The sequence below is a fragment of the Zophobas morio genome, unplaced genomic scaffold (assembly GCF_036711695.1).
Source record: "Zophobas morio isolate AGI-343-1 ecotype UQ-CSIRO unplaced genomic scaffold, CSIRO_AGI_Zmor_V1 ptg000058l, whole genome shotgun sequence".
NCBI classification, from domain to species: Eukaryota; Metazoa; Arthropoda; class Insecta; order Coleoptera; family Tenebrionidae; genus Zophobas; species Zophobas morio.
Window position 1 is genome coordinate 1,453,790 of NW_026972163.1, and position 14,967 is coordinate 1,468,756.

General features: G+C 33.5%; 1 protein-coding gene and 1 long non-coding RNA gene across 2 annotated transcripts; one reads left to right on the forward strand and one right to left on the reverse strand.

The window, feature by feature from the left end:
* The first annotated feature begins 695 nt into the window (after nucleotides 1-695).
* LOC135143395 (dorsal root ganglia homeobox protein) lies at nucleotides 696-7,422 on the forward strand. Its single transcript, XM_064075249.1, has 3 exons — nucleotides 696-919; nucleotides 5,125-5,239; nucleotides 6,944-7,422. Exons 1-3 carry the CDS (start codon nucleotides 713-715, stop codon nucleotides 7,201-7,203), a joined length of 582 nt encoding a protein of 193 aa, XP_063931319.1. The 5' UTR covers nucleotides 696-712; the 3' UTR covers nucleotides 7,204-7,422.
* Nucleotides 6,831-14,908, reverse strand: LOC135143396 (uncharacterized). Its single transcript, XR_010282776.1, has 3 exons — nucleotides 14,816-14,908; nucleotides 7,049-7,185; nucleotides 6,831-6,978 (listed from the first exon to the last, which is right to left on the reverse strand). It is a non-coding gene; the product is annotated as an uncharacterized LOC135143396 (long non-coding RNA).
* Nucleotides 14,909-14,967: the final 59 nt, after the last annotated feature.

Genomic DNA, 14,967 nt, shown 5'->3' on the forward strand with positions numbered 1-14,967 from the left:
AGTAGTTGATTTTATATCCTATTTGGCTGTCCCTATATTACGTATTTTAAAAAATATACATATGTATATGAAAGTAACTTTACGTGTAGGTATTATTTCTTTCACAAATCCCATGCTGAAGGTATTAAACAATAAAAAGAAAAAGACGTTAGTGAGGTGGATAGTATAAAATGAATGAACTCGTGTGATTATGAAAAAACATCTGTGTCTTAATCCTAATTCTATATTAGAATTCACAGTCAGTATATATTCAACTGATGAAAGTTTTATTTGTACATGAAGAATCTATTGAAAACAGTAATAGCATAATAGTTATTTACGTGATTTCTGGTAGAAATTTGTGCTTACAAAATTTATAAGTAACAAACTGTCACACATTAAATTAATGGATCAATTTAAATTGTGTAAATCTATTATTTAACAATAATATTCAAGTTATACACACATTTCAATTGTTTTTGTAAAATAAAAATCCAGACAAATCAATAACAACTTCAGACAATTTTTTTGCAAGTGAACATTTCAGGTAAACAGCCAATAAAAGCATTATTTCATTAAACAGATACGTCTGCGCGAGCGTCTCGACGCCTTTTAGGCGTCCCTATAGGACCAATGAAAATAAATCGGGGTGGAGCATCATTTAATTTCTATAACAACATGCAATTCAAAATCGCAGTACGAAGTTAACGGTGTTAAAGTAAATAAAGATCAAATGGCAGGACCGTATTTATCACCTTTACCGGGTGATTTACTCACAGAATATATGTTTGGCAGACGACGACAAAGGCGGAATCGCACCACATTCAGTCCGCAACAATTACAAGAACTCGAAGCACTTTTTCAAAAGACGCATTACCCAGATGTTTTCCTCAGGGAAGAAGTGGCGCTTAGAATAAGTTTGTCGGAAGCACGTGTACAGGTAAGTTTCTTGTTGGTTGTTAAATTTGTATCAAGTTTATATGCATGAATAGCAAAGTACGACAAGTCGTGAACAAATAGTAAAAATACTACTTCGGTAAGTTGTGTAATCTATTTACATTTACATATTATAATTTAGAAATTTAAGGTGCAAAACTTTGCTTGTATTTTTTTTTTTTTTTTAATTATAGTTTATATCAAGTTTGCAGAGCCTATAAGTCACCAAAAAAATGAAGAACATAATCAATTTTTTTAGAAAATCGAATAGCCGTGGTCAGTATATTGACTACTGAACTTTTATGTAAGAACAAAGTGTCAAAAATCTGATCATATCTGGCGGACAACACATATTTTTAAAGAGGAAATGGTTCAAAAATAACGTAAAAAATTACATAAACTTTAAAAGTTATTTGTGAAATAGAATAAAACATTTTTGGCATGATATTGTTGTTTCAGGTATACATTTTTTTCATTATCTCCTTTCGCAAAGTGAACCTTAATATTGTAGAGTTTTTAAATTTATTGTAGTTTTGGGATTATAAAAATCTAATTTTATGTAAAATAATCTTTATATCAGAGTTCTAAAAAATCCTATGATTCTCTTGTAACTGGTATCTACAAACTTTTGGGCAATAAAATCATTGTTGCTATTATTATTAAAATGGGCCTAAAACTAGCATTAATTTATCTTTGATTTTTTTAACGTCTTTTTTCTTTTCCATGTAGAATGAGGTAGGTATGTACAGTATGTAAGAGCAATAAAAAACACGATCAAATACAGCCATGGATTTTTGAAAATTTGTCTTTGGCAGTTTCGTCTTGGCGTATTATGGTTAATTTGAAAGTTTCATGTTGAAACGATTGTTGCAACGATCATAGAAAAAAAAGTCCATGAGTGTCTTTGATTGCATTTTCGACTGATTTCTCGGTATTTTAAGTGTGTTGGGCAGAATATTTTAAATTTTTTAAGATAGTACATACAATAAGTGATCTGTAATTCGTTTGGTAAAATACCTCAAAACATTTGTTGATGTTGACAGTTATTTAAGAGACAAAAGTTTGAAATTTGAAATGCGTAATTCACTAAATTTTTTTAAATTATTGTATTACTAGCATTATATTTGAGTTAGTTTCTCTACAAATGATATCAACTTTTTTTCCAAACGGAAAAGATTGTGAGGTTTAAGTGTTTCATACCTACCGTATGAGCAACAAAATTTTACAGGGGAAACTGTACTCAGCGCACGTCGGGCATGATATGGATTCTTAGATTGTTTCATTATTTAAGTTCACCACTTATTTTGACAAAAGAAGTTTTCATTTTTGCAGAAAATTTTTACTTACCTCCTTGAAAAATATGCAGAAAGATAAACATAATTTCTAACTTATTTATGCAGGTGATTAAATCTGCAAACCATCGTTTTTCTCCATTTCAGGAAAAGAACTATTCTATATTTTGTAATTATTTCAAAGCCATCTGTATCAAAGATTTCGTTTTAATTTTTTTTTTTTACATTTTTACATTTACACAAAAACAAGTCATTAAGAGCCGTTTTACAAAAAGCGAATTAAATATTTAATTCTCGATAATTTAGCAGAGGAATAAAATGTAGAATATGAGCCCGTGATTAGTTAAAATATACACCTTGCCTAGCAACGGACCTCAATTAAAAGTTAATCGCAAATTAATTTTAATTCGCTTTCTATAAACCGGGTCTAGATTTTATAAACTACTTGTTTCTATTTATAGATACAAAGTAGAGACGAAACAAAACGAAATATATTGTTAGATGTTAAATTTCAAAGACTAAAAAGAAATTTATCAAATGTTGCCCTATAGGGTTACATCAAACAAAAAACATGAAAAGAATAACTGATCACCCAAATTAATTACCCCATGTAAATAGGTTGGGTGCTTTAATTCTTTCCACAACAAAAAGGTAAGACGCATGAATGAAACAAAAAACAATATGAAGTATCAATAATTTACAACAATAGAACTGAAAGATGTTTTGGATTACTACAAACCTCTCTTACAAAGATTTATATATGTTCTGACACTTCTAACGCTCTGTTAAATCATATTTGCAAGATCCATAAAGAATTATCACATTGGCATTGCAAAAAGAACGTAAACAAGATTTGAAAAGTTGTATTATTGGCCCATTTCAACAAAAAAGCGAAAGGAAGTCGAATCTTCTGAAACATATGGAATATTTAATGTTAAAATGTAAGTTATATTTTCAACAAGAACATTGTCACAACTACTTTTCGAAAAATAATATAAATACCACCGAAAAATGCTCCAACACAAATAGACAGATAGACGGATGTTTATTTGTGTTTATGCATTATATTATTTCTACGCATCAAATTTATCAATTTACAATAAGTTCTTGAAACTTTAACTTAAAAAAATTATCAGGCTCATGTTTAATAAAAAATGTTTTAAATTTCCTTCTAAAAACAAAAACAAATAAGTAGGTCACGTATGGTATAGCACAAAAATTAAAAAAAAAATCAGACTCCAATAATTGAGACTAAATCTACCTGTGTACACGCTGGAACTCAATATCTAAATTATTTTTTCCACTTCCCAATAATAAAATCCTCATTTTATAGAATATATTTTATTATTACAACAATATAATTTAGTCGAAAAGATGAATAAAATGTTTACAGCAACTTTAATAAAATGCTCATGTTATGTTATATACTATACCTCATTATTAAAACAATAGTCTAATCGAAAGGATGAATAAAATGTTTACAGCAACTTTTGAAATTTTCGCTTCACGTAAATCCTTCAATTTGCCGGTTTAAAGTAAAGTTAAAAACAAAGTATACCACAAAATGTTCTGAACGACGCTACGGTTGCATTACCTACCCAACTTATTCTCAGAAAAATTTAAATTAGTTTACGAAAAGGAGTAGATTATTTTATTTTTTTTTTAGTCCTCGTGGATAAAATTCGTCTTTATTTACTTATACCATAAATAGTTATTTTAAGTGAATGGCAATATTTCTATGTAATTCATGTAGATCACAATTAGTTCTTACATAATTTAAGCAAACAAAAATATACCTAAGTAATAACAATTTTGAAATCTACAAAAACATCTTTACAATCGTCTCTAAAATTCAATCCTGCAAGTATGCAAACAGCCTTCTTTTTAAACATAAAAGACATATGCGGCCCAAGATGGAAACAGAAGTTCCGATTCAAACGTTTTTTTAAATAACTCTGGAATTGCTATTACTGTTGGAAAAAAATTCATTCGTTATATTCCATATTTTTAAAAAAGATTTACAAAATAAATTACTAGTGCGGGAATACCCAACTTTACCGTTTTTAGTGTAGGAAAATGAATCCTTCCCGCACGCCGTTGGAATAAATACTTACGGGTATGGTGCAAAACATTTCCTGACTGCATACGTGACCATACTATTTTGTTCGTTGTTCTTGTTTGAACCCAAAAACGGCAAAATAATGCAGTGAATTGAAAAGTAACTATTTGTCCTTATTAAAAAAAAGGAGATGACAAAAACAATAAAAAAATACCGTTGTCGTGGAGAAATTAAATTACAAATTAAATCTTGCTCCTACAATACAACAATTTTGTGTACTCCGCTCGCAAAACGTCTTTGACGCCATCGAAATATTTTATATTCTCGTGCACCGAAGTATAGTAAAGCGTACACGGTGATTTCGAAATGTGTACAATAAAAAATGGGGAATAGCCCATAATAAGCTTTATTGCACTGTATAAACTTCACGTTCCTAAGTGGTAACACAATCTTGAAAAAATTATTTGAAATTAACTATAAATTGTTAGACACGCCACTGGTAGTGTTCCTTAACCTATCACAACTACTATTCAATGAATGGCACAGAACGACTAAGACCAAGAACCAAAAAAGCGGCGCACTGATAAGCAACGTGCCGGTCATGTATCAGTTGGTTGCCGCCGTGTGTTCGGTTAACGTCTTTGAAATGATTAATGGGAGTAAGTGTTATTAGAGGTCAAGAACTGTATTGCTGCTGTATAACGTTAGAAAATGTATTTTACTATACCCTTTCGTACGCAAGTTGTAAAATAACCACTTCATTGTTTACAGCTTGGTATCATAAATCTTGCAATCAAACTATATTTATAGATGAATACAGACCATGTTCGTGATAACGTCAAGTTTTCGGTTTTTAAGGTATGGTTTCAAAATCGAAGAGCAAAATGGAGGAAACAAGCTCGCTTACAACTACTTCAAGATGCTTGGCGAATGCGCTGCCTTGGCATTAGCCCTTCTCCGTTAATATTACCAGGTAAATCGTTTAATAATTTTAATTTTCCTTCCCAGCCAGAAATAAAATATAATGATTTTGAAGAACATTATATTTCCTGTGTTATCGGCTTATAGAATGCCAAATTTTGGTTATCTCATTTCTGTGTAAGAACAGTGGCGGAAATTTAAAGTCGGACTTCAAGTTGACACTTTAATGACTATTTCACCAATTTTGGTCATTGTCTATGTTATTTATTAATGTTTTACTATTTCCACAGTGATTTAGAATTCTCTATATGAAACAATAAAGTAATATTTGCAGTCGACGAAAACCCCGAGTTAAAATTTCCACCCTGTACATCGGTTACGAAAAGTGTCAAATAAGATACGAGTATGTTATAATAATTTTGCCGAATCTGGTTCCATTTTTTTTTTTTTGTAATTTTCTTTTCATACCTTTTTACTTGCCCAGCTTCTTAATTTTCTTTCATGTGGCAGACTTAAAAATCAATAGTGTGTCCCTAATTTGTTGTTGTGCCAAAGTTACATACACGTACGTATCCTTTTCCGTTAATAAATTAATATCAAGAAACGTTCATTAAATTTTTTCTGTTTGACTGACAGATGCTTTTATCCCATTTTCTCACACATTTTAATCAAAATTTTAGATAATGAATGACTCAACGAAAGGAAAAGGATACGACAACATTTTTGGCAAACTAAAGGAACAGAAATCAGACATTTTCGGCCGATGGCATTAACAAGTTGATTTATATTTTATTTGAATGACTGATTTGGAAATTTTTAGTGTCTGTTTTGTTTATAGTTTGTTATTTATAAATTCTCTCAGTTTTGAAGAGATTTTAGGTTGTTTAAAATGTACAATTTTTAAAACGGGTATGCAAATATTGTTTATTAAAAATAAAATAAAAATAAATGTAACAATAACACACATTTCAAATATATACACACTCCTGCAGGGATGGATTAACAATTCACCTAATTTTTTTAAATTCACCTAAACAGATTGTCAGTTAACAGATTTCTTAGAAATCTTGATAAGATATAATATACCTACAACGATTAATTACTGAATAAACAAAGTTTTCGTCAGAACGAGAACTAAAAGTTATTTACTCGTTCTTTTATCAGCTGTCTCAGAAACGGCTAACATAATTTTCCTGAAATACTGGAAAAAAATTACTTCGGTTTTTAAAAAGCACACGATAGTACGTGGATTGTGGACCTAACAATGAAAGTGAAATTATAACGTCTAAATACCGATGTATATAAAGTGTGCTTGCTGAGGTGCTAACTTTCTTCCATGTGGGACAAATCAGCCATCTTTCCGTCTTCCAGTTATCCATATTTTTCAGAAATATGACTAAAACAGTCATAATCTAAATTTCAGACGATTTACTTAACATAGTTTGACATGACGTCATCCAATTTCTGGTGGGAATGAAAATGCAAGTTAAGTTTACTATTTTCGATTTATTTATAAAATTACAAACTGTACGTTAGCTAATAAAGTTTTACATGTTATGACGTATTTACACTATAACTAACGTCCTACCTTATAGAACTTCAGAGTAATACAGTAAAAAGGAGATATATAAAATGTTCAAAAAAAAGTATCATTTTCTTTCAAGAAAATTTTGAAATAAGATTGTAAATCCCATAAAATAGCGCAACTGTTTTCAAATTTAATTTACAATCTTAAATATTTAATATTTTAATGTAGGTCGACCAACTGCTCCATTACCAGGAGATCCCCCACTGCAAGAAAAAATACAAGATACTTATCCAATAATACCACCGGGTATTCCTGCTCCGTGTCCATGCTCACCTGGAACTGAAAGCACCAGCCCTGCAAGTCTTCGGAGTTCCAGTCCAAGTCCACTATCTCCGGGCGGTCCAGATGATTTGTCGGTATGCAAGAATCCTGCATCGCGTATAGAGCATCCATCAAACACAAGTAGTGGACTATTAAACAGCAATTAAGTTATCATTTTTTTTTTTTCGTGAAATGTGACAAATGTATAGTTAGAAAAATATCTTCTGTTACAGGTAGTTATTAAAAAACTAGCTAGCAACAATATTGAACTGTAGACTGCAACTTGTTCTGAGTGAATACTCTAGTTCTTTTTAATAACTCGAGTAGTACCTAATTATTGTTATTGCCATAACTGCTGTATGTACATCAATAAAAGTTCTATAAAACACTCTACAAATTTATTGAGTAATACTAGTTGGTAATAAAGTCGCAAACAAACCTTAGTGACAAAGAAACGGCATTTGTGCCAAATTTTCAGGAAATTCGTATATCATAACCATAACTTATACACAGATGTGTGTATATGTGATAGAAAGTAATTTTGGTCAGTAAAAAAAATTTAACACTCGCTGGTAGTCAAATTTACAAAAATTTACCATATTATAATTAGCATTATTTACTTATTTTTTGCCACATAATTCTATATTAAAATTATGCAGTGATATACTGAATCACCGTGTATACACACATTTAATACATATTCTGTGTTCTACACGTAGAGGTTCGAATAATTCTTATTCTACCCTCATCGGTTCTATCTAACATTTGAAATAAAATATTTTTCGATCTTGGTTGTGCAAACCTTTTCCTTTCAGAGTGTTTATCTTAGATTTTAGTTCATATACCCACTACTTCTTGCTGTAAACTATTTCTAAAGATATTTGGAAACAAAGTTAAATAATTTTATTGCACTCTCAGCGGGATATAAATACCCCAAGTCAAAATTCTGCGCTTCATGCGGGTCGGATTGTACTCGGGTACTTTTATGAGGATTAAGCTCAGTAACAGGCAGTTGAAGGTTGACCCAGAACTAATGACACTCATAAAGTGATTAACTCTGTTTCCAAATATCTTTAGAAATACTGTACCTACATAGTGAAGAGAAAGGACACAACAAGCGAGAAGCAATAGAGTATAGATGGTTGTCTAAATATTTCAGTATTTTAAATCAGCAACAAAAAAATAATATCAGATACATTTTCATTTGTTAAACAATCATTTTATTCCCATTTTTCATCGTCGGGCAATTATTTTGACTAATTCAAAGTTTTTGTTTGTAAAAGTGCTCAGAAAAGTAATTTCCACGGCAATATTTGTCACAATTCCAGAATGTTAATCTAATGACCATCTAATACTTTTTTCATCTTTTCTGTTTCAAATTAAACTGTATAAAACCAAACACTTCGTCAAAAAGCGCTTTATCTACTAGACGAAAAAAAAATTCTATTGACAAAACAATATTAAGAAGCACAGTAATTCTAGCACATTATTTTGTGATCAAAATCTAGTCGTAGAAAACCAAACTTACATTTCGTGAATAAAATATTTTACGCATTAATTACACAAACAGCGATACCGAAACAATCCTAAAATCTAAAATTTAGGACGCGGTTAAATAATATCAGTTTAACAAAGAGCCCACGAAAAAACAAAGACAACAGAACAATAGCAACAGATTCAGTTTGCTTCCTAGAAATATGTAAATATTTAAAGCTGTTCTTTTAAAGCATTATAAATTCAACTTTATCCAGTGCAGATCAGGTATTTGACCGAAACTTTCAAGTACACAATAAAAATATTTGAAGCATTTATCTTGCCCATTGTATTGCAGTGTTAGTCACTGATCCGTAACATATTATAAGCTACATTGTCACTACAAAATGTGTTAGGTTTATTATTAAAAGCAAAAAAATAATAATAACGATTTATTGAAATTTAATTTTAATTAACAATTAAAAAAAACGTCTGGTGGGGAGTTAAACCCCGACCGCTTGTGCGACAAGTGAAAACCCTAATCACACTAGGAAAAAAATGCATACATTTGGACTTTTATAAGTAGTCTTAAAATCTAAAATTTAATCATAAAATTTTTAGTGAAAATATTGGGGCAGATTTGATTAGTCTACACGATATTCTTATTACAGATAAAAAATTCCCAACAATTAGTCTCGAAGATTATTATATGTCGAATAAAATCGCCCACAGACGTCAGAGAGAACTCCCACAGGATATTTCTCTGTCCGAGTTCTAGCTCGGTGACATACACAATTTTGAAATCGGGTCATATCGTCAAGACTATATATATTAAGTTAGGTTAACATGACGTCATAGGCTTGATCCATGACGGTGCCTTAACAATGGGTTAAGCTCAGTTACAACTACTATTTTTCTTATTAATTTAGTTTGTCAGACAAGCAAACAGAGCGTTAAGAACGCCTGGTCTTTCATGTTCTCTAGATTGAAGCTACTCTTCATCGATTGATCATTGCATCATCACGACGTCACAAACTACTCTTAAACGAAAAATCGACTACCGAAAGCTGCTTGTATACTCAGAACGTTATTTTTGTACCCACTAAAATTGCCCTATTAAACACAGCAATAACTGTGTAAACCAAACATAATGACACTATAGCAATAGCAGGAAGAATCCCGTCGCAGGGATGTATCTATTTTAAAAATTTCAGTAGGGCGTCAAATATTTAAAACTCGTATTGCACTGCAAAAAGAACAGTAGATAAGAAAATAAAATGTGATGATATTTTAAATAATTTTTTATCTTTTTTTGGGATTCCAATATGTATTATTACAATATAATGCCAGTATTTCCACCCAACTCTAACTAGCAGATCGTTTTACAATCGTTAATTATTGCTTACTAATCGCGTTATTTTGCCCCCCTAACGTCTCATAAACACGTCACGAAAGTTTAGTGGGTACGAAATAAAGTTCTGCGTATACATTTTTCTTGTTCCAAACTAGTTTCAAAGAAAATGTCGCACGAGAAAAAGGTGGGACCTGTTATATATGCAACCAACAATAGCCAATGCAAGGGTGTCATGGACGCCATGTCGATACACACGTGTGGAACAAACGTGGTGAATAAACCTACAATAATCTGACGTCTTATTATTGAGTCTTATACCTGTGATATACGGAATACACAACATATGGCGACGAGCAAATTATGAATACAAGGGAGTAACTTTCAACGCAAGAACGGGAGGAAAAGGTGAGAAAGTCTAACCGTTCTGAAAAGCACTTTCAAGCATGGCTAGTTACATCGGCATTATCCCTACATTCACACCGGACAGTGACTTCACGATTTTCGAAGAAAGGTTCGAACAGTTCTGCCTCGTGAACAAAATCGTGGACGAAAAATGCAAAGTTGCCCTGTTGCTAAGTCAGATGGAAACGGATGTATACAAGATACTTCGCGATTTATCATTTCCAATTCCACCCAAGGACAAGTCTTTAGAAGAGCTGAAAAAGGAGCTCCAAAAGCATTTCAGTCCAAAAGTAAACGTGTTTAGGGAACGAATTCAGTTCTTCCGAGCCCACCAAACCGCCGAAGAAAGTTCTAATGAGTGGTATGCAAGATTAAAAAATCTCGCGGTCAACTGTAAATTTGAGCACCTCCAAGAGACACTGGTTGATCGGTTCGTGTCGGGAATGCGAGAGGGACCCGTGATGGACCGACTAGTGGAAGAACCAGTCAGTCAAAGTCTCGAGAAGTTAATCGAAATTGCCAACAGCAAGGAGTTGGCGTTAGCATACACCACTGGTAAAGGAAGCGAGGACAGAATTCAGGCAGTATACAGTGGTCACCATAAACTAGGCAACTTCCGGGGAAGAAACCAACACAAACCCAGAAAACCAGATGCAAATGAAGAATATAAAGAAAGTTATGACATGGGAAGAGTGAAGAACCAAAGCAGAACCACCGTGAAATGTAAGTGCTGTGGCAAAACACATGCTGGAACGTGCAAGTTCCAGAATTATACCTGCAATGCATGTGGCAAAAAGGGACACTTACAGAGTGTCTGCAGGGCAAGGCAGATCAACGCAATGGAGACCCTACAAAGTGAACAAGGAAGCGGAAGCGAGGTTAGTATATATGACGAAGGACATTATCTAAACTCTATATATAACATTAACAACACTCTTAAGCCAATCGAACTCTCTGTGTTAATAGATGGCAAAAAATATTGCATGCAGTTAGATTCAGGTTCCGGCATATCTGCAATAAGCAACAAGTTTTATGTAAATAATTTGAACACTTACCAAATTCATCCAACAGTAATGTCGTTTAAAGGTTACACAGGTGAATCAATTGTACCATTAGGATTCATAAATGTTACAGTAGAATATGGAGATATGGCAAGTGAGTTAAAACTATTTGTAATTGAAAATGCTATGACAGGATTGTTAGGCAGGGATTTCATCAATAATTTTAACATTATTTTCACTCCAGCAGGAATAAACGCCATTGACTCGGTGGTGGACGTGAAGACTACGTTAAGGGGGGAGTTTCCTGATGTGTGTACTTCAGCTCTCGGATGTTTTAAACACGGTAAGATTTCTTTGAAGTTAAAGCCTAACGCCGTCCCAAAGCACCATTCTCCGAAACCTGTACCCTTAGCCCTTAAATCCAAAGTCGAGTACGAATTAGAGAGGATGATTCAAAGAGGAATCATTACACCAACCGTAACAGCAGAATGGAGTTCCCATATTGTCCCAGTTCTGCGAAAAAATGGCACCGTACGCATATGTGGTAGCTATATAAATCTCAACAAAAATCTAGTAGATGTGTATTATCCATTACCACGCATAGATCAGATTTATGCTAATCTGAAAGGAAATTACAAATTTTCCAAAATAGATCTAAGCGACGCGTATATGCAGTTCGAACTCGATGATGCGTCAAAAAAGCTGGTCACTATATCCACGCATAAAGGATTATACATGGTTAACCGAATGCCCTTTGGGATTAAGTGTGCAAGCTTTTACTTCCAAAAACATATTGACCAACTTTTTCAAGGCATCGACAATGTATTCACCTTCCAGGATGACATCTTAATCGGACATAAACGTGGCGAAAACCACCTAGATATTTTGAGACGAGCCCTAACCATATTAAAAAACGCAGGCCTAACGGTAAACCTGGATAAATGTCAGTTTCTCCAAAGTAAAATCTCGTATCTGGGATACGACTTATCAGAAAACGGTTTAAGTAAAAGCAAAGATAAGATCGAAGCAATAACATCTGCTCCACCACCAAATAATATTACCGAACTTAAATCGTTTATTGGAATGGTTAATTATTATAGCAAATTTATACCCAACATTACAGAAACTCTAGCACCCCTCTATCAGTTACTAAAAAAGGATGTTAAATATCAATGGACAGATAAATGTGATACAGCGTTCAGAAGTATTAAGCAAAAGATTGCGTCTGATACGGTTCTAACTTACTTCGATCCTAATCTACCCATCATTGTAACATGTGATGCTTCTGAACGTGGCATAGCAGCAGTTCTTGCACACAAGATGACAGACAACACTGAAAAAATGGTGACATGTGTATCAAGAACTTACACTAAAGCTGAGCAGAACTACTCAGTAGTACACAAAGAAAGTTTAGCATGCTATTTCGCCATAAACAAATTCCAAGAATACTTATATGGACAGAGATTTATTTTGCGAACAGATCAAAAATCGTTGGTCTACTTGTTTGGGAAACAAAAGGAAATAAATCAGACATATGCTAATCGAATAAAGCGCTACGCACTGTATTTTTCAAACTTCGATTTCCAAATTGAACATATAAAGGGACGTGACAACGCAGTCGCAGACTGTTTATCGCGATTACCACTAGACAAGCAATTTACAGTTGACGAAGTAGAATACAATAGCATATATTTCTCTAATGTAGATATTCCGATAGACAATACAATGGTAAAAGAAGAAACAGCAAATGACGCTATCTTAACTAAGGTTATAGAATTTGTTCGATCGGGATGGCCAAACGAGATCGATGAAAATTATCGACCATTTTATAATCGCAAATTAGACCTCCACGTGGTAAATGGCTGTTTGTTGTTTGGAGACCGTATCGTGATACCAACCACAATGCGAGAAATAGTAAAAAAAGAACTACACTCTACTCATGAAGGCATCGTGCGAATGAAAGCTATGGCGAGATCGTTCTTATGGTTTCCTGGAGTCGACAAAGAAATTGAACAGATATGCAAATCGTGCAAAGCTTGTCTGTCTGTCACATCTCATCCCCCAAAAACCTATGTATCCTGGCCGGAATCTTCTAATCCGTTCGAAATAGTCCACATGGACTTTTTCACGTTCCTGCAAAGACAATACCTGATCATAGTAGACAGCTGCACTAAATGGTTAGAAATTTACAGTATGAAAAACATTACAAGCGAGAGTACTGTAGAAATGCTGAGAGACTGCTTCTCTCGATTTGGGCTGCCAGAAACAGTTGTTTCCGATAACGGACCTTCCTTCGTCTCCGAAGAAATGGAGATTTTCTTTTACCGGAACGGAATCAAACACATGACAATCTCGCCATACAACCCTCAAAGTAACGGCCTTGCTGAAAACGGTGTTAAAATAGTAAAAAACAAGCTGAAGTCGGCATTGGCAGATGAACAAAATAAAAATGCCACCATCCAGACGATACTTTCCCGTTTCCTGCTAGTTTATAGAAACACACCGCATACGACGACCAAAATATCTCCAGCTAGTGCTATGTTTGGTCGAGAATTACGTACAAGGTTTCATCTAATGACTCGTACTGACCATGTCTCAAAAAAAATACCCCGCGAACCAACTACAAGTCGAACTTTTAAAATCAACGACAAAGTCATAATCAGAGACTATCGGACAACCGAGAGGAAATGGGTTGATGCGAAAATAATAAAAACAATTGGCAACGCCACTTATTTATGCCAGCTCGCATCTGGAACGGTGTGGAAACGTCACCCAAATCAAATAAAGAAAAGGAGTGAGGGTTGCGAATCAGTATTGAGTAAAAGCACCGCCATTAAACAGCACAGAGGACATTGCAATGTGAAAATCGGAATGCCCATAAATTACGATCCTACGTTACCACAACTACCCATCCCTGCCCCAGTACGTAGCACTTCCACTAATCTGGATCCTGTACCAGCAGGTATGAACAACACACGTCAGGACACTCATCCTTTACCAGCCACCGAGCCAATGTGTCCTCCCGCAGCACATGAATGTATTAGACCATCTAGAATTAGGAAAACCCCAAAGATCCTAGATGATTTTATTGTTAGTATGTAAGATTTCAACCTGTAAATATTATTTTAGTTAGTTTAGGTAAATTTCATTGTTAGGAGGAATATTTTGTAGTTGTAAGTTAAAGAGGGAGATGTGTTATATATGCAACCAACAATAGCCAATGCAAGGGTGTCATGGACGCCATGTCGATACACACGTGTGGAACAAACGTGGTGAATAAACCTACAATAATCTGACGTCTTATTATTGAGTCTTATACCTGTGATATACGGAATACACAACAGGACCGTAATTACGCTATTATTAAACATGTTTAGATCGAAAATTACAACTATTATTATACTACGTTTATGTGTATTTTTTTTTCTTATAAAATTTAAGGCTATGATTTTTAATTTTTTGACGTGCCAAAAAATAAGTTGTCAAATATTATTTAATAGTTGCTTATTATTTTGCACGTTTGTAAAGCCCTGCCCCACCTTTACTTACTACGGTACTGCACTCTAAACAATTTGGTAACCCACTAATTGAAGGAAATGATTGTGCCTAAATTTTTAAAATTGTATTTAAACAACTCGGTGGAAACCAATGCTTTCTGAATACTAATGAGTGTATGTAATTACTTGTGTTTCCTCAGCCTG

What these genes read in the sequence shown, in the direction of transcription:
- LOC135143395 (XM_064075249.1), top strand. Translation starts at nt 713, where the DNA reads ATGGCAGGACCGTATTTATCACCTTTACCGGGTGATTTACTCACAGAA. An exon ending in TGTCGGAAGCACGTGTACAG is followed by an intron (nt 920 to 5,124) that starts GTAAGTTTCTTG and finishes TCGGTTTTTAAG; the next exon opens with GTATGGTTTCAAAATCGAAG. An exon ending in TTCTCCGTTAATATTACCAG is followed by an intron (nt 5,240 to 6,943) that starts GTAAATCGTTTA and finishes ATTTTAATGTAG; the next exon opens with GTCGACCAACTGCTCCATTA.